This window comes from Plecotus auritus (assembly GCF_963455305.1).
Source record: "Plecotus auritus genome assembly, chromosome: 6".
Taxonomy (NCBI): domain Eukaryota; kingdom Metazoa; phylum Chordata; class Mammalia; order Chiroptera; family Vespertilionidae; genus Plecotus; species Plecotus auritus.
Window position 1 is genome coordinate 55476828 of NC_137773.1, and position 27571 is coordinate 55504398.

At 41.9% G+C, this 27571-nt stretch overlaps 1 protein-coding gene across 4 annotated transcripts in view; it reads left to right on the top strand.

Moving 5' to 3' along the window:
- SMAD1 (SMAD family member 1) overlaps positions 1-27571 on the top strand; it is a 71297-nt gene that overhangs the window by 37718 nt on the left and 6008 nt on the right. For all 4 annotated transcript variants that reach the window (XM_080676248.1, XM_080676250.1, XM_080676251.1 and 1 more), the window contains 3 exons: positions 16924-17181; positions 19712-19828; positions 22997-23218. In XM_080676248.1, coding sequence (XP_080532374.1) covers positions 16924-17181; positions 19712-19828; positions 22997-23218 — 597 coding nt within the window. The remainder of the gene's footprint in view (positions 1-16923; positions 17182-19711; positions 19829-22996; positions 23219-27571) is intronic.

A 27571-nucleotide genomic window follows, 5' to 3' on the forward strand; every position in this document is an offset into this window, starting at 1 on the left:
TGGTTCTCTAAAACACTTGGTGAGGGAGGTGTGTATGACATTGAGATGAAGGAAGAATGTTTTAAAAGCTCTTAAGAGGTACAGATCCAGGCATGGTACCTGCAGGGTGGGTGGTGGAGAAGAGCCACTGAGGCTGTTTGCAGAGGCTTCCTCGGGAGGGATGCCTGCGGTGAGGAGAGTGTCCCACCTGAGCACTGACTCTTGCACAGCCATCAGCGCTCCAGTCTCCATCCAGATGGAAGTTCTGTTTCGACAAAGCATTTAGTAACTACTTCTGTCTCTTATCCAAGCTCAACACACAGCCAAGTGGATGTGGAGTTTATTTATTTATTTTTAAAATTTATTTTATTGATTTTTTACAGAGAGGAAGGGAGAGGATAGAGAGTTAGAAACATTGATGAGAGAGAAACATCGATCAGCTGCCTCCTGCACACCCCCTACTGGGGATATGCCCGCAACCAAGGTACATGCCCTTGACTGGAATCGAACCTGGGACCCTTCAGTCCACAGGCCGACGTTCTATCCACTGAGCCAAACCAGTTAGGGTGCAGACGTGGAGTTTAGATGGTGAATTGTTCTCCTGGATGCTATCATTGGTATTTGGCTTGTGTTTGATAATTTCATCATTGTCATTTACAATAATACTAGAACAGATGAGATAATATAATCATGAGTAGGATTTTATACCCAGGTATGTATGTATGGAGATATATATATATATACATATATATATATGTATATATATATATCTCATATATATATATACTGTGTGTGTGTGTGTGTGTGTGTGTGTATATATATATATACACACACACACACATACACACACATATATATTTTAACATGAGTTGTTTTTTTTAAATATTTTATTGATTTCAGAGAGAGGAAGGGAGAGGGACAGAGAGACAGAAACATCAATGATGAAAGAGAATCATTGATTGGCTGCCTCCCACATGCCTCACACTGGGGATCGGGCCCGCAACCCAGGCATGCGCCCTGACCGGGGATGGAACCGTGACCTCTTGGTTCATAGGTCGACAATCAACCACTGAGCTATACCCAGATTTTTTAGTGGATTCCATATTTAAACCTAAGGCAGAATGTGAAGTTTATTCTGATTTTTTAGTACATTATTTGGGGCATTGGTTTTGTGTGTTTTATTAATTGATGAACATATGGAAAGTTTTAGCAGTTACTAATTGTTACTTTTACATAAATTACATACATGGAAGCGGACATCTAGACAGTTATGTGATTTGTTTCTGGGTTGAAATTTTCTGTTGTTAAATCTACTCCAATTTGAAATTTTAAGACTGTTTGCTACAGATTATGCTAAGCATCTTTCTTCTACTTTTGCTTTCCTGACCTTTATCCTCTGTTTCATTCTTTTTTCTGTCTCTGCAACATTAGGTGGATAAGAGAAGCTATTTTCAGATTTTGCTGGTTTATTTAAAGTTCAGCACTCTTCCATCCACCACTGCTGGTGTATAGCACCAAAGGAACCACAGCCCATGTTAGAAGCAGAACACACACACACACACACACACAATGATGAAAAAGAACAATTTTGAAAACCATAGAAAAGTATTTGTCATGATAAATGAAAGAAGTGGTGTATACACTGATTGCACTTACGTGAAAATAAAGAAAAAGCCTGGCGAATACTTCCAAGTCTACCTTTGGGTGAGATACTGTTGAGACCTATGAGTTGTGCTCTGGGGCTTATTTTGCCCACAGGTGGATCATCCTCAGACAGTGATTTCTGGTAGGGTCGGGAATGTCTCATGTGGCTGGAGTGGAAGAGTCACAGGCGACTTGCCCCGTGCTGACAGTGCCCATGGTCTTGATGGACACTCGGGAAAGTGAGAGAAATGTAAAGCAAGGCGGGCTTATGCGGGATCTCAGGCTGAGGATCCCGGTTTTCCTCCCAGCCTCCTTGTACTAGGTATCAAAGGGCTCACGGAAAAGACTGGAGATGTCTTTCTCTGAAATGTATGTCCACTCCTTGTCTTTATCCATTTCAGAATGCATATGTTTCCATGAAAAACTCAGCATCAGACCTCTGCCCTGATATTTGGGGAAATCAGATTCCTTTGGGGAGGGGACAGGGAAGCAAAGAGAGGAGATTGATTGCAAAGAGCTGAGCTCACGGACTGTGGGCAGCTGTAAGGTCCCCTGAGCACTGTGTTAATAGTCTCAAAGGGCCTGAAGAGTTAAAAAGCCCAAATGTTGTTAATTTGCCAGAGTGGCTGTGGATTAGTGTAGTTCTTAGATGCTGGTTTTGGGGTTAGTTTGAGAAGCTGCAGACTCCTGTTTCCCTGCCTTTAGCCTGTCCGGGCCTCCACAATGTCAACAGCAGTCTTCCCGGAGTGTGGGAGATGGGAGAGCAGCACTTACCTGCGTCTCACCCCTTCCCCTTTCATCAGCGGGACTTCTCCATCCCTGTGACCTTCAGCTCTGAAGCCTGCAGTGCCCCTTGGCGCAGGTCTGCCTTTCCTAACACTGCCAGGGCTGCCACGGGTTATACAACCAGAAGTAAGTAACTTCCCTGATAAAAGATCTAGAGTCTGGAAGCACGGACTGTGTTTAAATACAAAGATCTAAGTCAACAAAGGGCTGTCTAGCAATTTCACCCCTCCAGTTCTTTGAATGGTCATTTTTATGCTCCGGAATCTTAGCACACCTTAACAATGGAAGATCCGGTTTGCGTTATACCACATCACTGCCTCATCTCTGAAACAGCTTTCTGAGGCATGCTGCTGTTCTCCATTCTTCACTCTTCCACACAAAAAAGCCATTTCTTGTCTAAGGAGTAAGTGGTCTGGCTCATGTAGCCATATCACTGTCACCTGACCATCTGCCTGCTTGGCTGTCTGGAATCTTCCGTCACAATAAGGCAGGAGGAGAGCCTGTGCTTCTTAAAAAGGCGGGGGGAGGGGGGGTTCCTCTCAGCCCAGCCTGCACCCTCTCCAATCGGGAACCCTTGGGGGATGTCCGAACCCTTGGGATTGGGCCTAAACTGGCAGTCGGACATCCCTCTCACAATCCTGGACCGCTGGCTCCTAACCGCTCATCTGCCTGCCTGCCTGATCACCCCTAACTGCCCCCCTGCCAACCTGATCACTCCTAACCGCCTCTGCCTGCCAGCCTGATCATCTCTCACTGCCCTCCCCCCCCCCCCCCCCCCGCCAGCCTGGTTGCCCTTAACTGCCTGCCCTGCCAGCCTAATTGCCCCTAACTGCCCCCGCTGCCAGCCTGGTCACCCCCAACTGTCCCCCCTCCCCCGCTGACCTGATCGCCCTTCACTGCCCCCTCTGCCGACCTGGTCACCCCACACAGCCTGCTGTTTAGTTGCTTGGTCGTTCCTCACTAACCCCCCTGCCGGCCTGGTTGCCCCACGCAGCCTGTTCGGTCAACCGTCCAGTTGTTTCGGTCATGACGGCCCCTGGCCTTTTATATATGGATATTTGGGCAACTTCTTATAAACTAAAAGTAAACATATATAGGACAACGAAGTGGAATTGCCTTGTATGTTTTTTCCTTTATGTTCCCTTTAATTTCCCTAAATCACATCAAACTAGCTCTGTAGCAGATTCAGCAGTATTTTTTCCTGTGACTATCTTTCTTTGAGCTTCTATAAAGTTTACCCAAGGTCTAGTGGTGTGCTGGACAGGTATTTATGTAAAGATCAAGTTAGGAAGCAGTTGTGGGCAAATGCTATTGAAATATGTAACCTGTAGCTTTTAATTAGGAAAAAAGAACAACTAATTTAAAAATGAGTTGTTTTGAAAAAAACAAAACAAAAAACTGATGGAAGCATGTCATAAGGACTCAGGGGTGAGCCCCTGGCTAAATCAGATGGTTGATCCACACAATAATGAAGGACAGAAATGAATTAGAAACCCTGGGGGAATAACAGCAGGAATCCATGCTGATAATAAGTAAATGGGACAGGCAGGGAGGGCTCTTGCTCACTGTAGAATGCTGGTTGCCACCTGGTGAATGTGGAGCTTTTAGGAAATTCAGGACAAATAAAATTATTTAAAGGAGATACATATTTCTCTTTGTCGTAAGTTTAACTATGGTCTGGAAAATCTCAGGTCAGAAGACCTGGATTAAAATTTTGGCACTTGATATCTTTGACCTTGGGCCAGTTTCTTGTCCCCTTTGAACTTGTGTTTCCTACCCTGTGACATGGGGGGAGAACATATCTACTGCCCAGGGTTGTGGCAAGGATTACATTCAATAATGCATGTAAAAAGACTATACACATTCCTGAAACATAATGTGGCCAAAACAGGAAGATAAGGAATTGAACTTCCATACACATCTTCTTTAGAATAAAAACAAAATTTGTAATGTTAAGTTTTCACTAAACAAATCTTCAGAAAACTAAGGGTAATAGTTATAATAAAAATAGTAGTAAGGATAACAATTAAAATAGCAACTTTTTATGCTTACCATGTGCCAGGCACTGTGCTTATCACTTTCCAGGTATTCTCAGTGAATCCTGACCACACCTGAACGAGGTAGAGGTACCCACAGGACCACTGAGATGCAGCTAAGTTGTCACACAATTTGTCACTGGAGAGCCAGAATTCAAGTTCAAGTCTAACTTCAAAATTCATGCTCTAACCCAGCCGTGGGCAAACTACGGCCCGCGGGCCGGATCCGGCTGTTCTATCCGGTTCTCTTGTTCTCCCCTCCGCTCCTTTACTTTGAATTTATATTAGTTCACACAAACACTCCATCCATGCTTTTGTTCCGGCCCTCCGGTCCAGTTTAAGAACCCATTGTGGCCCTTGAGTCAAAAAGTTTGCCCACCCCTGCTCTAACCCCACACTGTGCTGCTTCCCTTTAATCAGTTTATTTTCTATTTCCCAAAGGGGCAGGTTACCCATAGTTTTTAGTAGGGGAGCATGTGATCTGAAATGCATGAATTTGGGGTTGATCATGGCAAATTGAGAGCGTCCACACCTGTGCTTCAAGTTTTCATGGAGCCTTTATTTATTTCCCGTTGGTCAAACTTTATCATTGACAACTAGTGTCTGTTTCACGGAATATATTTAATAGAGTCAAATTTGAATTCCGAATGGGAACTAATCACATTCAACTGCAATTAGAAGTTAAGCCACGCTGCCAGGTGGGACTCCTGGGGATGGTTATTTCCATAATACCAGAGCCAAGGAACTTGTTAAAACATACCTGTGTGACATTGAGAGAGACTGCATAGCACAGTGGTTAAAGCACCTAGGTTCTGAAGCCAGACTGCCCAGGTTTGAATCCTGTCTCCAGTGGTTACATATACATAGGCGAGTCACTTCACCTCTATACCTCAGCATCCACTTTTATAAAATGGAGGTAATGATAGTGCCTTCGTCACCATTGTTAGGAGGATTAAAGGGGGTAATATTTGCTACACCACTAGGCATATATAAGCACTATATAAATGTTAAATTAAAAAATCTGAGAAAATACTATTCCATTTTACTAGTGAGAGGTGAGGTTTAAAGAGTAAGTTGAAAATGTGCCTAAGTGAGCAAAGGATACGGAGTATGACACCAGCAGATGGAAGCTGTGAGAAGCTTGGGAAGAGTGGGTGAGATTGGGGCAAGAGTCTGGATGGGGTTGTGGGGTCATAGAGGATAGACTGTGGGTGCGTAGCTCACAGACAAGAGCTGTTTTGAGGAAACCTTCCGTGGGGGGACACAAAGAAGGAATCTGGCCTGGAATGATCTAGGAAGTAAGGCTCTCAGAAGTTGAGTTTGATTTAGAGTCTCTTTGACGTAAATTTCATGGCTTTCTTAGAGCTTCAAGATGCTGTTGTTACTGAATACAATTTATTTCTCTGCTTATATTCAAATTGTGTTTAGATGTTTGTCTTCTATTAATGTATTTGTGCTCAAGAGTAATTGATGTTTGCCTAGAAAAAAAAATACTACAAAGTTGCTACATTTAGGTAAAACTATCTTAATTTTTAAAAGATGCCCCTCACCCAAAGAAAACCCAACCAAGAAAGTGGAAGAGAACTTTACAACTTCCACAATCTCTTCCCAGTTTTGTAACACTGAGTAATGTGGTGGTTATGACCTTGCTTCAAACCCTGGCCCTCAGGGTAGCAGCTGTGTAACTGTGGCTGTGCTACTGAGCTGGGCTGAGTCAGCTTCCTCGTGTGTTGCGAGGGTTCAGCCATTTCTTGGAAACTCCACGTGGGGAGGGACAGTGGCTGTCCCTCTGCGGTGCCCTGCACAGCGCCTCGCCCGCAATCCGTGTTCCATGGGTGTATGTGTCGTGCTCAGTGAACTTTATCTAATGCTAGAGGCCCGGTGCACAAAATTCGTGCACCTGGCGGGGGGTCCCCTCAACCCGGCCTATGCCCTCTCGCAGTCCACGAGCCCTCAGGGGATGTCCGACTGATGGCTTAGGCCCCCTCCCCAACTAGGGGGCCTAAGCCGTCAGATGGACATCCTTAGCGCTGCCACGGAGGCAGGAGAGGCTCCTGCCACCGCCTCTGTGCTTGCCAGCTATGAGCCTGGCTTCTGGCTGAGCAGTGCTCCCCCTGTGGGAGCACACTGATCACCAGGAGGCAGCTCCTGCGTTGAGCGGAATCAGGCCGAAACTGGTTCTCCGACATCCCCCGAGGGGTCCCAGATTATGAAAGGGCGCAGGCTAGACCAAGGGATCCTACCAGTGCACCATCGGGGTCAGGAGGGACACTGGAGGTTGTCCAGCTGGGAGGGACCGCGGGAGGGCTCCAGGGCATGTCCGGCCTGTCTTGCTCAGTCCCAATCAGCTGGACCCCAGCAGCAAGCTAACCTAACCAGTCAGAGTGTCTGCCCCCTGGTGGTCAGCGCACGTTATAGCGACGGGTCGACCAGTCGACTATCTGCCCCCTGGTGGTCAGTGCACATCAGAGTGAGCAGTTGAGTGGCCTTAGCATATCATTAGCATATTACACTTTGATTGGTTGAACGAACAACCGGACGACCGGACATTTAACATATCAGGCTTTTATTATATAGGATTATTTCAGATCTCCCCTGCCGTCGCCTCACCACCAGTAAGCAAACAAAAAGATCAAGTGACACCACTCATATATATATATTTAATTTAACCTCCATTAAAGGTTCTGAGAATCTTAGTGTAAAATTTTTCTGATATATCCTGAGATCGGATTTTACTGCCTACATATGCTGCATGTGATGCTGTTAACATCTAAGCGGTCTTGTCCTCTCCCCCACTTCCTACTTGAAATGTTTCTGTGCCTGTCACTGGACACACGCTGTCTGGGGCCATCTGTCTGGTATCGATGTTACACTGGGCACAGCTGCTTTGCCTGCTTGGTGCCTTTCCCCCTTCAACCTGTCTTCAAAAGAGAACGGCTGCAGCTGGACTGGCTGTGGGGCCAATCTGGATTAGCCCCGAGCCACCTTCCCACTCTTAGGTGACCTCAGTGGTGTGTCCCGAGACCCAGCCGAGACACAGTCGGCGCTGAACTCCGTATGCGGTGGAGCTGCCGATGCAGGTGGGGCAGCATTATCATCAGCCAGGACACTTGTACAGCTGGGCAGGAAGGGCCCTGGAGTTCAAGTCCCTTGCTTTTGTGTGTGAGGAAGTTGAGACTCTGAGAAGTCAAGTGATTTGCTCAAAGTCACAAAAGTAATTATTATCATAGCCAGGACCAGAACTCGGGTGTCTTGATTCCTTACCTAAATGGCTTTTCTGAGTCTTCAGAACCAAAAGGTGTTCGTGTGCCCCTGGGTAGCAGATAGCTCTTTTCCGTTATGTCGGTGTCGATAAACGCAGGCAAGGGCCTGGCAACGTTGCTATAGAACTCTATTCCATGTTCAAAAGAAGCATGTCCATAAACATTTGGTGGGTCACTTGTGGGCCTTAGTCTGGTTACTGGACAGCTTTACCACTGACAACGTGGTGATCCAATTTCAGACACTACTTCCCAATCTCGAAAAAGCTCCCCAGTCTAGAAGGTGGCCGGGATGCCCTCCAGGATCTAGAGGGTGTATGGATGCTCTCCAAAGCTCAGCCCCTCTTTCCAATTTTAGCTGTTTCTTTTTCATTCCTCCTCCTTGTGCCTTGGCAACGCAGAAAAGCCAAGTCCAACAGCAGAATCACAAATGTCTCCTGAAACTCGCTTCCTGGAATGAAAATATCTCCTGAAACTTTCTTCATTTGTTGTTTTTTTCCTAACCAAAAAGGGGTTTTCTTTTCTTTTAACCTAAAAAGATGCATAAACACTTTGAAAAGCAGAGGTGCCTCACTGAGGAAAGGCAGAAATCTGATTTCCTCCTCCTGAGAGGTCAGGAAAAGAAAGAATGCTTTTCCTCCTTGTAAAGGCACTCAGCAATCGGAGATTTTCAGGGGACTGAGGGAGGTGTGGTGAAATCCCCGAGGAGGAGCCTTTTCTCTTCCCGAATACTGCTGTGGAGGGGGTGTGGAACTAGCTTAGGGTTTTTACCAGGATTAGAACTCCCAAAAATATAGGAGCAACACACACAGTCTGATTTTAAAATGATTCAAATGAAAAAAAAAAGTACAGGTGTAAAGAAAGTGTTTTAATATTGGCCTCTTCTTTCAAAGGAGATTCTTTGCATTCAAATGACCCAGTGGGAGCCGCCCTCAAAGGGAAGCCGCACACCGCAGTCCTTCTCTGACGCTGCCAAGCAGGAGTGGCCCTATTCAGGGCTCTGAAGACAAGGGCCCCAGGAGACTCCACGCTCCCAGATTGCTGTTTCCATAAAATAGAAATAGCCTGACACACGGAAAGAAAAGATTAAGAGGAAGGCATTCTTCACCCTGTCTTCCTGTTTCTGACCTGAGTCAGGCCTAGAGTTTGCAAATCCTCATTCTATTTTTTAAAAATAGTTATTACACTATTATTAACCGTATTCCCTATGCTGTACTGTGCCAGGCCCTTGCTGTATTCATCGACACAGACCTAATGGAAAATAGCCAGCTGCTACCCCGTGGTACCTAAATCCTCATTCTTTGAGCAGGATCGTCACAACCTACCCCCACCCCCATACCCCACTCCCCTTCCCCAAGAAATAAGAATCCCACGTAGGTGTGTCTAAACGTGGATGATTAGTCTGGATGCTTACTCTTTCCTTGTCCACCAGTAGAAAACAGATGCCTTAATGATCTCTTCCCTGAAATATTGCTGAAGGAAAAGGAACAAGCACTGGGTGGGGTGGAGAGAAATGTCTAGAGAGCATCTGCATCGTCCTGTAGGTGCAGTACAGGTGAGAGGAGCCTGGGCGTGATATTGTAGAGCAGCTTTTGTGTGTGTGTGTGTGTGTGTGTGTGTGTGTGTGTGTGTGTGTGGAGGCGGGGGGTGCTTACCCCTGCCTCACCAGCTTCCGGGTACCTCTTCCATAGTAATGCTTCTTTCTAGGGCTGGCAGCTGCTCCAGACCCCAGGCCCATCTCTTCCCTCTTCTGAAATGACTTCGTTATTGTTTGTAGTTTGAATAGCCATAGAATTTATTGCTCAAACAAGGACACTTTTGAGCGTGACAAGGGTCACCTGTGAATAATTCCGTCAGACAACAGGTACATGTTGGGACTGTCCCAGGCAAACCAGAACATAGAGACCCTACTTAGAGAAGTTGTCAAATGGCACAGATCAGATTTGATAATGATTCATTTATTACCCATCACCAGGGAGTTAGGTACTTCTCAGTACTGAGCTTATTAAATTAGAGTTTTCTCCTTTAAATGGAGTGACCTTAACTTTAATTTGTCCAGAGACATTCTGGAATTTGTTCTATGCATCCGTCCTCTTAAGCAAGCTATATAGAACAGAGTGCAGCATTCTTAGACACCTTGAGTCTGAGGCTGTAGGACATCACGGTTGAGAGTGCGCATTGCCTTCCCAACTCTTGAAACTTTCTATGTGACTTCAGGTGAGTACCCCTCAGCACTCTTATTTGCAAAGTGGTGTGATGTGTTAAGCATGGTTCCAGGCTTATAGCAAATAATTGTAATCATGTCCATGTGAATTTTGTGTAATACAGTGATCCCCTAAAATCAACTTGATTATGTTTTTCCTTGCTTCCACATAAATCCTCTTAGTTCTAGAGTTTAGCTTGATATCTTATCTCTCTCCCTCCTTGCCATCACCAGCCACTTTTTACTGCAGTTTTCTGAGAATTGTGACACTGAGAAAATAGGAAATCCACACATCTCCACCAGGGTGTTACCACCCCTCCCAGTGCAGTATGCGATACTGCATGCCCAAAGCCATGGGTAACATGGACCGTCTTCCTGGAGTGTCAGTTTTACTGGATTGTAAGTTATGTAAAATATTTTTGCACTTGAGAAGTAAAGAGGAGTAGAGCATAAAATATATGTGACTGTGGTGAGATAGAGCAAAATCTCAATGCCATTTCATAATTCCAGGGGAGCTGCTGGGACCCCTGATTAGTGTCCTCTCCTCTGTCACTGACATTTACTTTGGTGGAAAATGTTGAGAAATACTGGGGACATGTCTCTTCGAAAGATTGTGTATCTTTCTGTTCTGCTTACTAACTTTTAACGGGGCCATATAACACCCTGTATGTCTCCAATGTTATCTCCACTTTAACCTGAGGCTTTCTGCAGCTCTTTACCTTCAGTATCTTCGTTTGGTTTTCACTGTAAGAGCTGACGTATCTGTGCTCACAAACTGGAATTCCTTTCCTGTATGGGGATTCTGAGTTGGGAGACGTACATTTAGAACCCCCAGAGTAGAGCTAGTAGGAAAAACTGTTTTAGTTGGGAATGTACTATGGAGAGCTCAGAGGAATGGATCCCGAACCTTGAAGACGGGATTGGAAAAGGAATAGATAATAGGACATTTTAGCCATTTAAAAAAAGTGGTAAAGGATAATTTTAAATTGCCTCTTTACATTCTTTTTTTGAACATTTTATTGAGGAATGCTTGGCATAGAATAAACAACACATGTTTAAAGCGTCCAGTGTGGTTAGTGTTAGTGTCTAACTCTGAAAACATCACCATAATCTGGATCATGGACTTACTCATCACCCACACAAGTTAACTCCTGCACCTTTGCAATCTCTCCCTCCAGCCCCTAGCCTCTTCCCGAGGCAACTGCTGATCTGCTGTGTGTCACCATACAGTGGCTTCCATGTGCATGAAATCATATAGTTTGCACTCTTTGTCAGCCTTCTCGCAGCATATTACCTGGAGCTTCATTCACGTTGTGTGAATCAATATTTCATTCCTTTTTGTAGTTGAATGGATATGTAACGGGATTACAAGTGGATACTTCCTTAAATACACACACACACACACACACACACACACACACACACACACACACACACACACACACACCCCCTTGGTCCTAAAGTCAGTTTTTTAAAAAAACTTTCTTATTGAATTTATTGGGCTGATATTGGTTAATAAAATTACATAGGTTTCAGGAGTAAAATTCTATAATACATCATCTGTATATTGTATTGTGTGTTCATCACCCCAAGTCAAGTCTCCTTCTGTCACCCTTTCTCTCTCCTATTAAAGTCAGCTTCTTCATGGGGAAACAGTAGAGGCATTTTCACCAAAGTTAAGAATAAGTCAAGGAAGTTAACTGCCTTTACTACTTTTTAACATTATATTGGCCGTATTCACCAATGCAATTAGATAACAGAAAACAATTGAAAAGGGAAAATTAAAACTGTATTTGCTGGTGACATGATCATTTATCTGGAGAGCTCTCTAATGAATCAATGGTAAAACTAACTCAGACAACAAAATAAGTCATCCAGGTAACAAAAATATCATAAATATCAATAACTATATATGTCATTACCAATTAGAAGATATAATGGAAGAGAAAACCCCATTTTAAAAAGCAACAGAAAAGATAAAACACTTAAGAATAAATTTAACAAGAAATTTAAAACCTATAATCAGTGTTATAGATTGAATTGTGACCCCCCCCCCCCAATTTATATATTGAAGCCCCAATCATAAGTACCTCAGAGTGTGACTGTATTTGGAGATAGGGCCTTTAAAAAGTTAAAATTAGGCCATTGGAGTGAGCTCTAATCCAAGCTGCCTGGTGTTCTTATAAGAAGAGGAGATTAGGACACACAGAGAGACACGGGGAAAAAGCTATGTGAGGACATAGCAAGAAAGTGCTCATCTGCAAGCCAAGAGGAGAGGCCTCAGGAGAAACTTTGACCTTGGAATTCCAGCCTCCAGAACTTTGAGTAAATAAATTTCTGTTGTTTAAGCACTCAGTCTGTGGTATTTTGTTACGGCAGCCCTGACAAGCTCATACAGACCAGAACTATGGAACACTCCTGAAACACACAAAAGTAGACTTGAGCAGACCTTCCTAGTTCTTGACTAGGACACTTCAACATAATCAAGACATTCATTCTTAGTAAGTTAATGTATAAATATAATATGTTCCCAATTAAAGTACCAATAATACTTTTTTTTTCTGAAAGTAGACAAAGTGATAAGTAAAGTTCATGTGGAAAAGTAAGCATGCAGCATTGAAAAGGAAGAACTGTGAGCGGGGACTAGCCCTGTCTATATTAAAACATACTATAAAGCCTCTATAATTAAAACAGAGCGGTACCGGGGCACAGACTAGAATAGAATGGAATGGAATGCCTAAAAATAGATCCTAACATGTATGGAACTTTATGAGAAAAGTGGTATCTCCAGTCACTGGGACAAAGATGGGCTTTTTAATGGTGTTGGGGCAACTGGCTAACCATTTGGAAAAAGATGAAATTAGATCTGTTCCTCCTACTATAAATATAACTGAACTCCAAATGGATCAGAGCTCTAAGTAAAATAAGTAACTTTATATGCACTCCAAGAATACATGGATGAATTCCTTCTTACGATCTGAATGTAGGAGCGAGCTTTCTATGAATCAAAATCCATGTACAGTAAAAGAAATTATTGATAAATTTGCAGCCAAAAAAAATAAACTTGTACAGAAGCAAAATCAAGACAGCTTGTGATAAAATATTTGTAACATATAAATATATCATGGGTTGACATCTCTAATATATCTTTTTAAATGAAAAATGACCCCAAAATGGGCAAAAGACACAAGCAGACAATTCACACGCACACACACAAAAGATATTAAAATGTCCTCTGAAATATCAACTTTCACCATATTAAGAGAAATGTAAATTAAAGTTGTACCAAAATACTATTTGTCACCCATCAGAGTGTCCAAAAAAATCAAAAGCTTGACAACATAGTCTGTCCTGGAAGCTGTGGGGAAAAAGTCACCCTCATATGTTGCTGGTGGCAATGCAAAATGCTGCAACCCTAGTAAGAGGGACTCGACAATAACAAAATGATACCTGCATTTACTCTTTCACCCAGTGTTTCCATGTCTAGGAATTTATCCTGGAGACACACCTTGAACAGTACAATATATATGTGCTGGCTTATTCATTGCAGTATTATATCTGATGGTAAAATATTGTAAACTACGTAAATGCCCAGCCGTGGTAGATTGGTTGAATAAACGATGGTGTTATTAGCTGTAAAGACAAACGAGGAAGATCTTTATAAACTAGAGTGAAGTTAATTCTAGGATATAGTGAAAAAAAGCATAGTAGGCTGACTTTCTTTTTTAGGAATAAGAATGAAGTAAGAGAGTATATATTTATCCTGGCTGGTGTTGCTCAGTGGTTGGAGTGTTGGCCCACACACCAAAGGGTCTTGGGTTTGATTGCCGGTCAGGGGCACACACCCGGACTGCAGGTTTGATCCACGGCTCCAGTGGGGGGCGCATGCATGAGGAAGCCAGTTGATGTGTCTCTTTCACACTGATGTTTCTCCAACTCTCTCTCTCCCTCCCTCCTTCCCTCCCTCCCCTTCTTCCCTTCCACTCTCTCTAAAAATCAATGGGAAAAAAATGGCCTTGGGTGAGGATTAACAACAAAAAAAGAAAAGTAAAAGAAAGAAAGCATATATTTATGTATTTTATTTTTTTAAAAGGAAGGATAAATCATGAAAGGATAAAAAAATGAAATTGATTATCCTCTGAGGAAGTTAGGTGGAGGGACTGAGTACTGAGTAAATAGTTGTAATATATATGTACCAGTATAATAAGATGCTATACACACCATGGGTGGGGTTTACAGACATAATGCTGAACCAAAGAAGCTAGATACACGAGGCTCTATGATTCCATTTATATGAAGATTTGTGTGTTTTAGTATAGATGTGTGAAACATCAATACATTTTTTTAAGTTTATTAAAAGATACCTGTACCTATGTCAGCAGTGGCAAAATCATCTTAATAGTCAGAGGTGAGGAAAAACAATATTTTTCTTGTCAAGTTCATCTATAGGATGCTGATTTGTTGTAGCTGGTGGCTCACTTCCCCCAGGTCATTAGCAAAAGCTGGTCAGTCTCACCTGTAACGTCCACTAAGGATAGTACGGTGCCTGAGAATCAGACCACTGCACACCACACATCAGAGTTACCGGGACACTGTGCAGACTATCAGCTCGGGGTGTGGTGTGTGTGTGTGTGTGTGTGTGTGTGTGTGTGTGTGTGTGTGTGTGTGTGTGTGTGTGTGTGCTGGGGGTTAGAGGTATCTGAGGGGTTAAGATGGAGAATTGATTCAAATTATCTGGTGCTACCTTTGTAGGGAGGGGTACAGAGGCCAATATTTGCCCCCTCTTAAAGGTGTACCAATCAGAAATGAGGCAATAGCTAGATGACCAAACAAGGCAAGTTGTAAAGTGGTAACTTAGGCTGCAGCAGCTAAAAGAAAAAGAGACCGTTTGATTGCATAAGGCAGTGGACTATTTCATAGCATGAGTTTATTTTGGAATATAGATTTCTTTTGGTGTAGGGGGGGCCTTTAAGACTATCGGAAATTTTTTGTTCAACAAAACAAAGTAGATTCCACTTCAGGTGGCTATTGAAAGGTAGAAGGAGGAATTATTCTTTTAATGACTTGGTTTGGGCAGATTCCATCACTGTGCTTAAAAGAAAATACATTTATTTATTATATTAACAAGGTTTGTTTCTAAGGGAAATCACATTGCTACAGGATTATGTAAAATTTAAGATGCAGCGTATGAGAAACTATTAACATTTTTCAGCTCATGCATAAGTGATGATCCAAGTGTTAAGAGCACTTCCTCCCCTCCCCACCCCCCTGTAGAAATGTTAGAAATTATGGATAAATTCCCTGGAAAGCCCTCAAAAATCTACTTAATTCCTAAAGCCTCTAAGTATTGTTTCATTGGGAAAATAAATTCTGAATCCTAACTCCCAGCAACAATAACAGATTTTAAATGTCTTCCTCTCCCCTCCCATGCAGTTTACCAAATGGGTTGTTTTTGTCTTTCTAGCCAAGGCCACGGAGCAGCAGGGATTCCAAGGGCCTTTGTTACTGGGGAGAGCCATCTGGTGACCCTGGCAGGAAGCTAGGCTCTAACCCTGGTGAGGGCTCTGTTCGCCAGCCCTTCCCCTGGACTCTCGTTGCACTTGTAGGGGCTCTGCTGCTGGAGATTTCCAACCATGCTAATTATTAACTCCTTAGGCTCCTCACACACAGAGCTTTGAGGCATGGCTTGTTTTCTTTCCTTCTCTACTGGTATAAACAGTTTTGGCCTTAAGTATTCACCTAGCAAAATGTGGATTGTATAAAATGTCTTTTTTTTTTTTTTAACCTACCAGGTAGTGAATAGGATAAGTGGGTAAATACATTAAGATCCTTAGAGAAAAGATGTTCCTAAGGTACAGTCAGGTACCGCAGAACACGTTTGGTCAACGGCAGACCACACATATCCTACATAATAAAAGGCTAATATGCAAATCAACCAAACGGTGGAACAACTGGTCGTTATGATGCACACTGACTACCAGGGGGCAGACACTCAACACAGGACCTGCCCCCTAGTGGTCAGTATGCTCCCACAGGGGGAGTGCCGCTCAGCTGGGCTCATGGCTGGTGAGCACAGCAGCGGTGGCAGGAGCCTCTCCCACCTCCGCAGCAGTGCTAAGGATGTCCAACATCCCCCAAGGGGTCCCGGACTGCAAGAGGGCTCAGGTCGGACTGAGGGACCCCCCTCCACCGAGTGCACAAATTTTGTGCACCAGGCCTCTAGTGTAAGATTATAATGGAGATGAAAACTTCCTGTCGCCTAGTGACATCATAGTGGTTGTGATGCGGTAGCAAAACGCATTCCTCACGTGTTTGTAATGATGCTGGTGTAAACAAGCCTACTGGGCTTCCAGTCATATTAATGCACATGCCATTACAGTGTTCCCTGTTATTAAGCGGCATGTGACTATATGACTAGGAGGACACAACATAAAGTCTGTCCCACAAAATATCCTATTTTGTCCAGTTAACTGTCTTCATTGGCATTTGGATTTATACTGTTCACTGTATTTACCCTCTCACCTTTATTCACTTCCTTTTGGTTTAAAGTGATTTGGGTCCATTTAAAACATGTATGGTGAGTAATTCATATCATTAATATGTATTATTAACTCTTAAATGTCAAATCTGATCAGCCAGGGATATAGAGTGGACTCGTCAATGATGACATATGTATGCTCTTAATTGTGCTTTGGTGTTTAGTAAACGAAACAATTGAGAATAGGGGAGCCATAACTTGTTAACCTACATGGACGTATTTTGCAGACTTTCCCTGGACAGTCTGTCACTGCCGCTCATCTTCAGCATAAGTCTCCGGTGATTCTAAAGGGACGGTATTTTTTTTACTGCATTTGTTCCTGAGTGAAAAATGGCTTTTCCTTTGGATGGCGCTTTTGAGTTGGCAGCAGGGCAGGGTTCAGATAATTTGTTACGTACAGGTTATGCTGCGACTTTATTGTGATGTTGTTATAGATTTCCATCATTCTCATTTTTGTCTTTTCCTTTTTTTCCCCAGTTCTTCCTCCAGTGCTGGTCCCAAGACACAGTGAATATAACCCTCAGCACAGCCTCTTAGCTCAGTTCCGCAACTTAGGACAAAATGAGCCTCACATGCCACTCAACGCCACTTTTCCGGATTCTTTCCAGCAACCCAACAGCCACCCGTTCCCCCACTCCCCCAACAGCAGCTACCCCAACTCTCCCGGAAGCAGCAGTAGCACCTACCCTCATTCTCCCACCAGCTCTGACCCAGGAAGCCCTTTTCAGATGCCAGGTAGGTTGGACTGTTGGGGGCTGTTCTGTGGTCAGTTCCCACGGTGTTATCACGGTGAGGGGAGAAGCTGGTGTGCCTGGAGGGGCGAGTGTGTCCGCTCTGGTACACGGCCCTGTGCTCCAGGGCTCAGGACTCGACTGGTTGAAAGAAGACCTCGTAGCTAAGTAATAGGCACATGTCTTGTTTTATCCGCCAGGCACAGATGCTCAAATAAGTTTTATGTTTTTATTCTGAAGGGCTTCGAAACAGCTGCATCTTTCTGGGCGTGGCATCGTTGTTAACAGTCTTTGCTCTTGATAAAAAAAAAGGAGAAAAATAGTGTGTTACACACATTTGCTTTAGGAGAAACACAGCCTCCATCAGCATTATTTCATACATGGAATAAAAACCCCTGCTACAAGTGCAACCTCAGAAAAGATATTTCCTGAGGGATCACAGTCCCCTTCTTAATTAAATTCATTTAAGGGGTGATGTAATCCCAAGAAACATACACTTTAACAACAAAGGAATTGCAACAGATGTACTGGAAACCATCTGCTTGTTTAACTTAGCAAAGACAGAAAACAATTATCCTCCTTTTTCAGACTTAACTGATGGTGTAGTATTTATCAGAATAAATGATTAATTAGGACATTTTATTTGTCAAGTTAACAGGTTAATAAGCCAGCACCTCCGAGAACAAAAATGATTTAGTAACAAATTTCTTGCCAGTAGACCTCAAGAAACACAGTCTAAATAAAGATATACTTGGCATCTGTTTACTTGACCTCTATGAACGAGCGGGCAAGCATGTTCATTGGGCCACTGAAATTTTTTTAAAGTAAATTTGAATTCGACATCAGTGCGGGTATGTCCTCAAAAATTGAAAAGTGTCCACACTTGATATTGCTATCTTTAGTTTATATATCTATTGCTTCCTTTTATTTTAAGCCTGGTTACTTTGCATTGTTTTGCTTGTTTTTCAATCCAGAGCTGTTTCAGATGAAGGTGGGAGATTGACTAGTTTAAAAATCAAGCTAATATTCTCTGGTGACTTCCTGTCCACTCCCTTTCAGACCCTTTCTGTGTGAACGGGATAATAGGGAGGAGATAACTTCAGAAGGCTTTTGAGCAGTGGCAAGCCGGGGTGGGCCCAAGGGTGAAAAACCTGAAGATGATTGCTTGAATGTACACTTCTTCCCCAGCGGTCAGGGACTAAGGCTCAGGCCCAGTAGGGGAAATATGAAGAAGAGGAGGTGGGAGGAGGGGCTTGTGGGAACAGTGGACACCACAGTGGTATCTGGTCCCTCTCGGTGGTGCTGATGCCATAGGTTGCCCATGACGTTTTCACCTGCGTATTTGAAGAAATGTGCTGTCTTTGGTCTTGGAGGAGGCTCTTTGTCTTCCTTCCTGAGTGGAAGTAAAGCCAAGTCAGTGTTCCAGGTGCAGGGAAGAAGCCGGATTAAAAGAAGCTGGAGAAGGGTGAAAAAGGCAGCCGGATAAGGTCCCCACAGCCCTGTCTTTGTGCTCTGAGCCCTTGCTCGGTAACAGCTGGACCGTGGGAAGCCACTAGGCTGTGATTCAATCTTGAACAGTCACTCTTGGAAATCGCCGCGGAACTCTAGTGGAGCCCAATTAGTACTTGGGTTTGATGGTTGCCCGAGTGGTCAAGGGGACTTACCTAAGTTAGCGTGCTTCCCTAGGGCGAGACTTCGTTCCCTGCTCTGCCCTGCATGCCCCATGGGCTCACGCTAGCCAGGGAGTAACTTGTTTTGGGGGAAACCATGCTCTTTATTTTATTTAAGAATACAGAACACCTGTGTTAGGGTCTTTGTTTCTGAAATCAATATTGTTTGCTGCCTCTTATTTGCCAATTGGCTATGACTTTCCAGAGGAAACATGTATGTAAATTCTGAAATAAAGATAGCTGTGATAAACTGATTTGTTTCCTCTTCCGCTGTTAGGGATTTTAAAATTAGTGATTATTGAAGAGGGTGGGGAGAAGGTAGTCCTGACAGGTTGCCTCAAGTCTTGAAAAAGTAAGTTTAAGTCTGGAAGTTGAGTAATGAAACTCAGTGGTGATTCCTACGAGCCCACAGGTTTCCTGTAGGAGACCCTGAAGCCCCTTCCGTTGAGAAGTCCTCTGGAGCTTTCAGAGGTTTTCCATCCACCAGTGCGAGCGGAATGCGGAGGTCCTCTCAGCGTGGGTTGTACGCAAGGTGGTATAATGCTCGTCCGATTGTGTTACAATGGCACCATCACAGACTGGCAGACCACTTCTGGAACTGGCACTTAGTACTTTTCCTCCCCCTGAGTTTTGACTAAAATTGTGTAAGATCACAAGATGGTAGTAATCTTCAGAAAGTGCACAGCAGTCCAGTGTCTGGAGCCTCCAGTCTTCGGAAAGGGAGATGGAAACAGCAACTTAATCTCTTACACATTTCAGGACGGAAGAGGACTTATATGTTTTAAGTGTGTGTGTTTATTAAGGATTTAAAAATCGTGCTTTTTGGTTTCTTTTTTTTTTTTTTTTTTTTTTTTTACTTTGTAGCTGATACGCCCCCACCTGCTTACCTGCCTCCTGAAGACCCCATGACCCAGGATGGCTCTCAGCCAATGGACACAAACATGATGGCGCCTTCACTGCCCCCCGAAATCAACAGAGGAGGTAAATGAATTGCCACTGATTCCCTTTTGAGAGTCTCAGGTTTACCTGCCCAAATGTGGCTTTCTCTCACAAAACTGCATTAGTCTTTAAAAAGATAGCTATTTGAGGAAGATACAGCACAATAAGAAGCTCTGTAGAAACAATTCCTTGGGTTACAGATAAGTCTTTTCCGTGAAGAACAAACACACTGATTTAACTAGTGAAGGCCTCCGTGTAATTGAGCAGTCATCTGTTTAGAGCTTCCATACTTAGAAATTCTGAATTGGTGAAAAAAGAATATTTTTAAGCAAAGGACAAAGGGGCATTGAGAAATGATGACCGTAACAATACTGAAGTGGAATTTCCACGGGTGATTTCCAAAGTTATAAGTTCATGTCACAAGGCTTTGGAGAAGAAAGTTCTTTTGTAGTTAGGGTAGATAGTGATCAACCGCATCTATTTTCCAGCCCTCCTCCATGCACAGGGGCAGCTGGCACAAACCAATACGTTTGTGTTTCTAACCTCGCTGCTAAAAGGAGTTGAGGCACATGTCTTTCCTGTCCTCACCCAGAAGAGCTCTAAGCAGAACGAACGTTCTTTCCCTCTCTAGTAGAGGGCGGGTCTGTTTGCAGCTCTGCATACTCCTTGGCTATGACGGAGAGGAGGACGCCATCCTTCCTCCAGGGCTGCAGTGCCAAGTCGAGTGGCTTAAGGGAGCAGGGAGCCCAGGTAAATGAGTGCTGGGAAAATCTCTGAGCATCAGTAAGAAGTCACGGCCACGCTGTTGAGTAAAGCCGCTCCCACAACCTCTCATGGAGGACAGTGCTGCAAGGTGCCCTCGGCACATGGCCTGGGTCATCGAATTTGTGCAGACTTTACACAAATTGGAGTTGAAATGCAGTTCGATGACTAGATATGTCTTAGGTCATTCTCATCAACTTTTTAATTAAAATTGAGGACACCTCACACTTTGTCAGACTTGTTTGTATTTTTGAAGTTCTTAAAATTTGATAATGAACTCAACCTTTCTTAGATATGCAGTGTGATAAGCTGGAATGTACACCTTTTTTGTTGGCTCTGATGATCTCTAGAACATCCTCTCAAACATATGATTATGAGCCAACAAAGGTTCTGGTTGGAGAAAAGAACTCTTGTCTCACACATCTTTGGGATTTTTATTTGGGGAACAGGATTGCAGGAAAGGGTGGCATATACAGTTATGAGCATGCTGACTTGTAAATGTTATTGTTAAGTCTAAAATGTCTGATTTCAGGAAATTGACGTTTAAATTGTTTTAAAATTTTTTCCTTAAAATAGCTTTAAACATTTTTCCCATTAGAATAAGTTTATAGTTAATATTTTCATGAGGAAGGAACGTTGGCCTTTTTGTTGTTGTTGTTTAATTCGGAGTGGTTTTCCTAGAGCAGCGGTCAGCACACTACAGTCTACAGGTTAATTCAGACTCTTCCTGTTTTTATAAATAAAGTTTTATTAGGACACACAGTGTTCATTCATTTCATATTATCTGTTGCTGCTGTTGCACTACTAGGGTACTGTTGAGTAGTTGCCATAGAGATCACATGGCTTACAAAACTTCTCTGGCCTTTTACAGGAAAAAAAAATCGTCAACTTCCAACCTAGATGAATGTATTTTGAACAACACTGATAGTTGATAAAGCCTTCTATTAATGATGTTGCAGCCCTGTTTAAGATTTGACACTTGTAAATCACTAGAATTTTGCTCTTTGAAATATAGCAAATTGACAAGGGATAGTTGCTTAGCAAACAGGGAAGATGGTATATGTTTCGGCTCACCTGCTTCAGTGTATAAAGGAGTTAATGTTTGTGTGGTTTTCTTTTCTTTTTTACTAAATTTATTGGGGTGACATTGGTTAATAAAATTATATAGATTTCAAGTGTACTGTTGTCTGTGTCTATGAGTTTTTGTTTGTTTTTCTTATTTGTTCATTTGTTGCTTTCAGTTTTATATCGCACAAGAGTGAAGTCATATGATTCTTAAATTTTTTTGTCTGATTTATTTTGCTTTAGCATGATATTCTCAAGGTGCATCCATGTTGTCACAAATGGCAGTATTTCCTCTTTTCTGTGGCTGAATGGTTTCTTAATGATCATTTTCCTTGTTTTCTGTACCGAATTCCAAAGTAAAGTTCATTTTAATATTATGGAGGTTGATGTTAAGAACACAGAAGTACGTGCCTCCAATTCGAATTTTCTTTCCTTTTTTTATGATTATATATTCAAGACCATAAACCTCAGATCATTATGTACTGGCATGCTGGCTATATATGGTTTGTATTCCTGGAATCTGTAACGCAGTGGTATAAGAGGTTTTACTACAGAAGGAACTTATCTTTAGAACCTTCTAGTTGCAAATATTTAGAAGCATGTTCTGTTTGGAGATTTGTTAGTCTTAAGAGATTTGACTTAACAAGCTGCATCCTGTCAGTAAAGTTGGGTAATTTCCATTGTTGGCCCATTCTGGGAATGGAGAGACAAAACACACCTGCTCTGCATGACTTAAAGCAAATATAAGGAAGTTAGCATGAAATCTGGATGAGAGAGATATGATTCATTCTGTGCGAGTTGGCCAGCTGGCACGATTTCTTCCTGAGTTTGAGGACTGGAGCAGAGCTGTAGCTGTGATGGTTATTGGCAACTTAACGTGAAGTAAAGGAACTTCTTATCAATAATTAGAAACTGATTTCCATTGCTCTGAAAAATCATCGGCATGCTAAGGCTTGGTTGAAAGTAATTCCTTTTCGTGCCAGCACCTTTGGCATATTTCCCGTCCTCTATTGTTCTCTCCCCCCTGTTTTTTTCAGCTCACTTACCACTTGTTGCCTTTCTTTAGATGGTGAGCCAGGGTCTGTAATGGGGGTAATTTCCATTTTGGCATATTACAGAGCATATTGTGAGTGTTCCGCACACACTGTGGGTATGCTTGCCTAGCTGGCATTTTGGTTATCCAATAGTAATTAGAGAAAATTATTTTCCAGTGAAAGGACAAAGTTGCACTTAGTGAGGAATAGATACAACCCATACCCTAAAATTGCAGTTGCTCCTCCATATCTTCATTCCATGGTCCTGAGCCAATGTTACAACACAGTTTCAGTTTTTGAGAGCCCAGGGCACTCACCGCGGTTGACTATGAGCTTTTCTTTCTTACAGATGTTCAGGCAGTTGCTTATGAGGAGCCAAAACACTGGTGCTCTATTGTCTACTATGAGCTCAATAACCGCGTGGGAGAAGCGTTCCATGCCTCCTCCACCAGTGTGCTGGTGGACGGTTTCACCGACCCTTCCAACAATAAGAACCGTTTCTGCCTTGGGCTGCTCTCCAACGTTAATCGGAATTCCACTATTGAAAACACGAGGCGGCACATTGGAAAAGGTGAGTTTCCCCTTTAACCTCTTTTGTCTGTTGTGTTCCTGTCCCCCCAGAGCCGCTTAGTCTTTCCTGTAGCAAAACTAGTGTAGCAACGCCGGATAATGTGTACTTGCTTCAGTTTGTAAATATTTTCCCAATGCGCATTACCAGGAAGTCCACCTTCCAGTCAGCGGTTTCTGTGGCTGACCAACGCATGATAATTAGTCGTCATTAGCAGAAATTGTGATTTGCTATTCGGGAGCACTGGTCTACCTTGTGTTTTGCTGCAGAATAGGATCGCTGTTAAAAAATTACTTACCACCTGAAACGAAAAGCAAATTAAATAAGTAAACCTAATGTATTTCAGACGAATACCATAACTCACTGAGGAAATAAAAAGAATGAAATAATTCCAAACAACTGATGAATTTATAGTACCTAGCTATATGTCCTCAGTCTGGCCAGGTAGGGTAGCGTGATTGTAAGCAAACCCTGAACTGTTTGTAGTAGACTTGATTATTTAGTAGCAGTGTGAATGAAACAGTTCTGAAACTTTCAGATTTGATTATAAGATTAATACTGAATGTGTGATGTTGAGAGCCTGGGTTTTCACTGGGAAATAAGAGACGTACACGTGTGGAGGACGGCAAAGAAATGAACCCTGTGGAAGTGTCAGTGTGAAATCATGATTTTTTGTTATGTGTGTATATATGTGTTCATGCATGTTTATGATCTCATGTGTGTGTGTGTGTGTGTGCGCGCGCGCGCGTGCATCTGTACATGCAGATAGTTTCTAACCTGTCTGCTGAAAGGACCAAGAGGCAAAGATACCCAGGAACAATAAACACATCTAGTGAGACACCTCTAACACCATTTCCCACTAGGAGGAACCAAGGCTCCTTGGAGAAAGGGCTGACTTCAAGGCTGGGACAGACAGGCACCAAGTGAGCCTGGAACATTTTGTTGTGTCAGAAAGTAAAGAAATGCTTATGAAGATGATGGGCGCATGTCACGGGAGCCAACTCTAGGATAATTTGAGCACCAAAATAAGTACAGTAATGTTTTAATCCACTGAAAAGCAATAGTAATCCAGAAATCCATGCCAGTAATGAATCGATAAATGAACGGGGAAGGCTGACTGGTAAATGCAGACTGAGTGCTAGAGTTGGACAGTCATCATTTGGTAGCCATCAGGCAACAATCATCCATGGATCCTAAACAGAGAGAGAATTTTTAAAGTGAGAATCAGGATATGTGCATGGTCTTAAAGTGTTTCCTCACAGACAGTCCATTCGTTTCGAGGGAGAATAAAGATCAGTGATTACACAGTGGAGGAATTGGACAACATCTTGACTGGGAGATCAGAATGATCAACACCAGTGAGAGACAGATGGGTGCATTATACCTCCAGATGTGATACCCTGAGAAGGAAACCTCACCTATGCAGAGTTCCAGCTGAGAATGCAAAACTGCATCTAATAATCAGGAAATGTCAGACAAATCCCAAATAAGGAGCATCCTGTTAAAAAGGGTGAGGAGGGACTGTATTCCCCCAAAATATCAATGTCAAAAAACAAAGGTGTGAGAATGTTCCAAATTAAAAGAGGTTAAAAGGACACACGATAACTCAATGTTATAACCTGACCCTGGATGTGATCCTGTACCATCCAGGGAAAATATATTATAAAGGACATTATGGGGATCAACAGGCAAAATTAGAATATGAGTGGTAGATTAAAGTAGTATATCAGTGTTAAATGTGCTGGCATTGCTAATGTATTGTGCCTGTGTAGGAGACTATCCCTAGGCTTGGGAAATGCACACTTAAGTATTTAGGAGTAAAGGGCCATGATGAAATAAATGGCTCAGGAAGAAATTTTATTTACACACACACATCTCTCTCTCTCTCTCTCTCTCTCTCTCACACACACACACACACACACACACACACACACACACACACACGGTGCAGCAAAAGTAGGTTTACCGTGGTAATACAATTAAATACAACAATAATTAAAAAACAATAATACAAGAATAAACTTGGGTACTCATAACTGTAAACCTACTTTTGCCCTACTCTGTGTATAAATATCGATCTAAAACAGTCCTATGCTAGAATATATATATGTATATGTATGCATGTATGCATGTATGTATGAGTAGGTATGTATAGAAGAATAGAATGGAGGGACATACAGATGATAAAGCATGTGGAGTAAGTTGTCACAATAGATAAATCTGGATGATGGCTATATGGCTGTTCTTTGACCTGTTTTTCTATTTCCGTACATTTGAAATTATTTCCAGAGTAAAAGTTTTTTTTTAATGACCTATGAAATTTAGAACAGTGGATAAAACTAAAAGGTTATTTAATAGATGCTTAAAAGACATTTGAGATAAAGTTTAACATTCAATCCTTAAAAAAAAAAAAAAAAAGCAACAACTCTCAAAGCAGGAATTGATAGATAGTTCCTTAACCTGATTAAGGGGGAAGGAGAACCCTAAGCTATACATGTAATGATGAAATGCTAGAACTTAGCATACAAATACCTTTCTATGGTCTATAAACCCCTGAGATTGTAGATAAACACAATTTTGCTTACATTTGGGTTAGAGCAGTGGTTCTCAAACCTTTCTAATGCCGCGACACTTTAATATAGTTCCTCATGTTGTGGTGACCCCCAACCATAAAATTATTTTCGTTGCTACTTCATAACTGTAATCTTGCTACTGTTATGAACTGTAATGTAAATATCTGTGTTTTCCGATGGTCTTAGGCGACCCTGAGACCATCAGAAAACACAGATATTTACATTACAATTCATTAACAGTAGCAAGATCACAGTTATGAAGTAGCAACGAAAATAATTTTATGGTTGGGGGTCACCACAACATGAGGAACTGTATTAAAGGGTCGCGGCATTAGAAAGGTTGAGAACCACTGGGTTAGAGGGACATAGTTTTCATTACGTTCTAAAGTTGGCCATTGCCCCAAAGTAGTAAAAAGCCATTGTACTCTGGGACATTCCTATTAAAAATTAGGAAGAAGATGAGAATTCTAGGAATGCTGTTATTTAAAATTGTTCCAGATGCCTTGACTATTGTGGAATTACAGATCATGGCAATAAGCCAAAATGATCATTATTTGCAGATGATATGATTAATTAATTGGTTGCTGATAGTCTTAGGATAGATTTGGGGGGGATAAATTCTTGAAGTAAAATTAGTAGGTCATAAACTCGATATACTTTGCTAAATTACTTTCCAGGAAGCTTTTATTAATCTCCACTTGAACCATAAGTTTATGAGTGCCTTTCCTCCTTCGCCCATATGTCAGTATTACTTATGGTTATTGTGTCAATTCAAATGATATGATTGTTTATCTAGAAACTTCCAATAAATCTGTTTTTAGAAATTATATGTCAGTTTCCTTTAATCTGGCAATAATCAGTTAGAAAATACATTAGAGGGTGAAATGACATTCCCAATAGCAACAGAAAACACACATTTTTTGGAATAATCTGAACCAGCAATATATGAGATTTATGTTAAGAAAATCAAATGTTATTGCAAGAGAAAGAAAATTTGAATAAATAAGTAGGCATTCTGTGTTCCTTAAAGAAAAGGCCTAATATTGTGAAAATATTTTGAGGATATTCATTCTTCCTAATTTAATTTATACTTTAAAACAATCTATGTCAGAATCACAATGTAATATTTTTTGAAAGTTGGAAAATGTTTTCTGAATATTATAAACAAGTGAAAATAGCTAATTTTTTTTAGTGAAAGAGTAAAGAAAATATACTTGATGTTAGGGTTAATAAAACATTATGAAACTACAATTAAATCAGTGTGTAGACAAAACAGTAGAATAAATTAAACTCAGACTACACAGTATTTTAAAATTTAATGTATGTTAAGATCAGTAGAGTATTCTTCTAATGGGCCTGCAGTAACAATGCTAGCTTTGGGGTGAGGCTGGAGGGAGAAACCCTGACCTCATTTCATATATGCAAATAGATTAATGCGCTGAACTTTTTTAAAAAAGGCAGACTATTAAAAAGTTAGGAGAAAATGTATTTGATCAGAGAGAGAGAAATTTTCTAAGCATATAAAGCAACAGAAAAGACCACAAGAGGTCTGACTACTTAAAGACTTCAAACTTCTGTAGGTTAAAAAAAAAAAAAAAACATAGACAAAATTAAAAGGCAAAGGACTAATGGGGAAACAATTAAATTGTATGTGCAGTTCATAAAAAATAAAAATACTAGAGCCCTGGCAGGATAAATAGATGAGAAATATGAACAGTAAATTCATAAGAGAAACACAAATGGCTTAATAAATATATGAAATCATCATGTCAGCCTCACATGC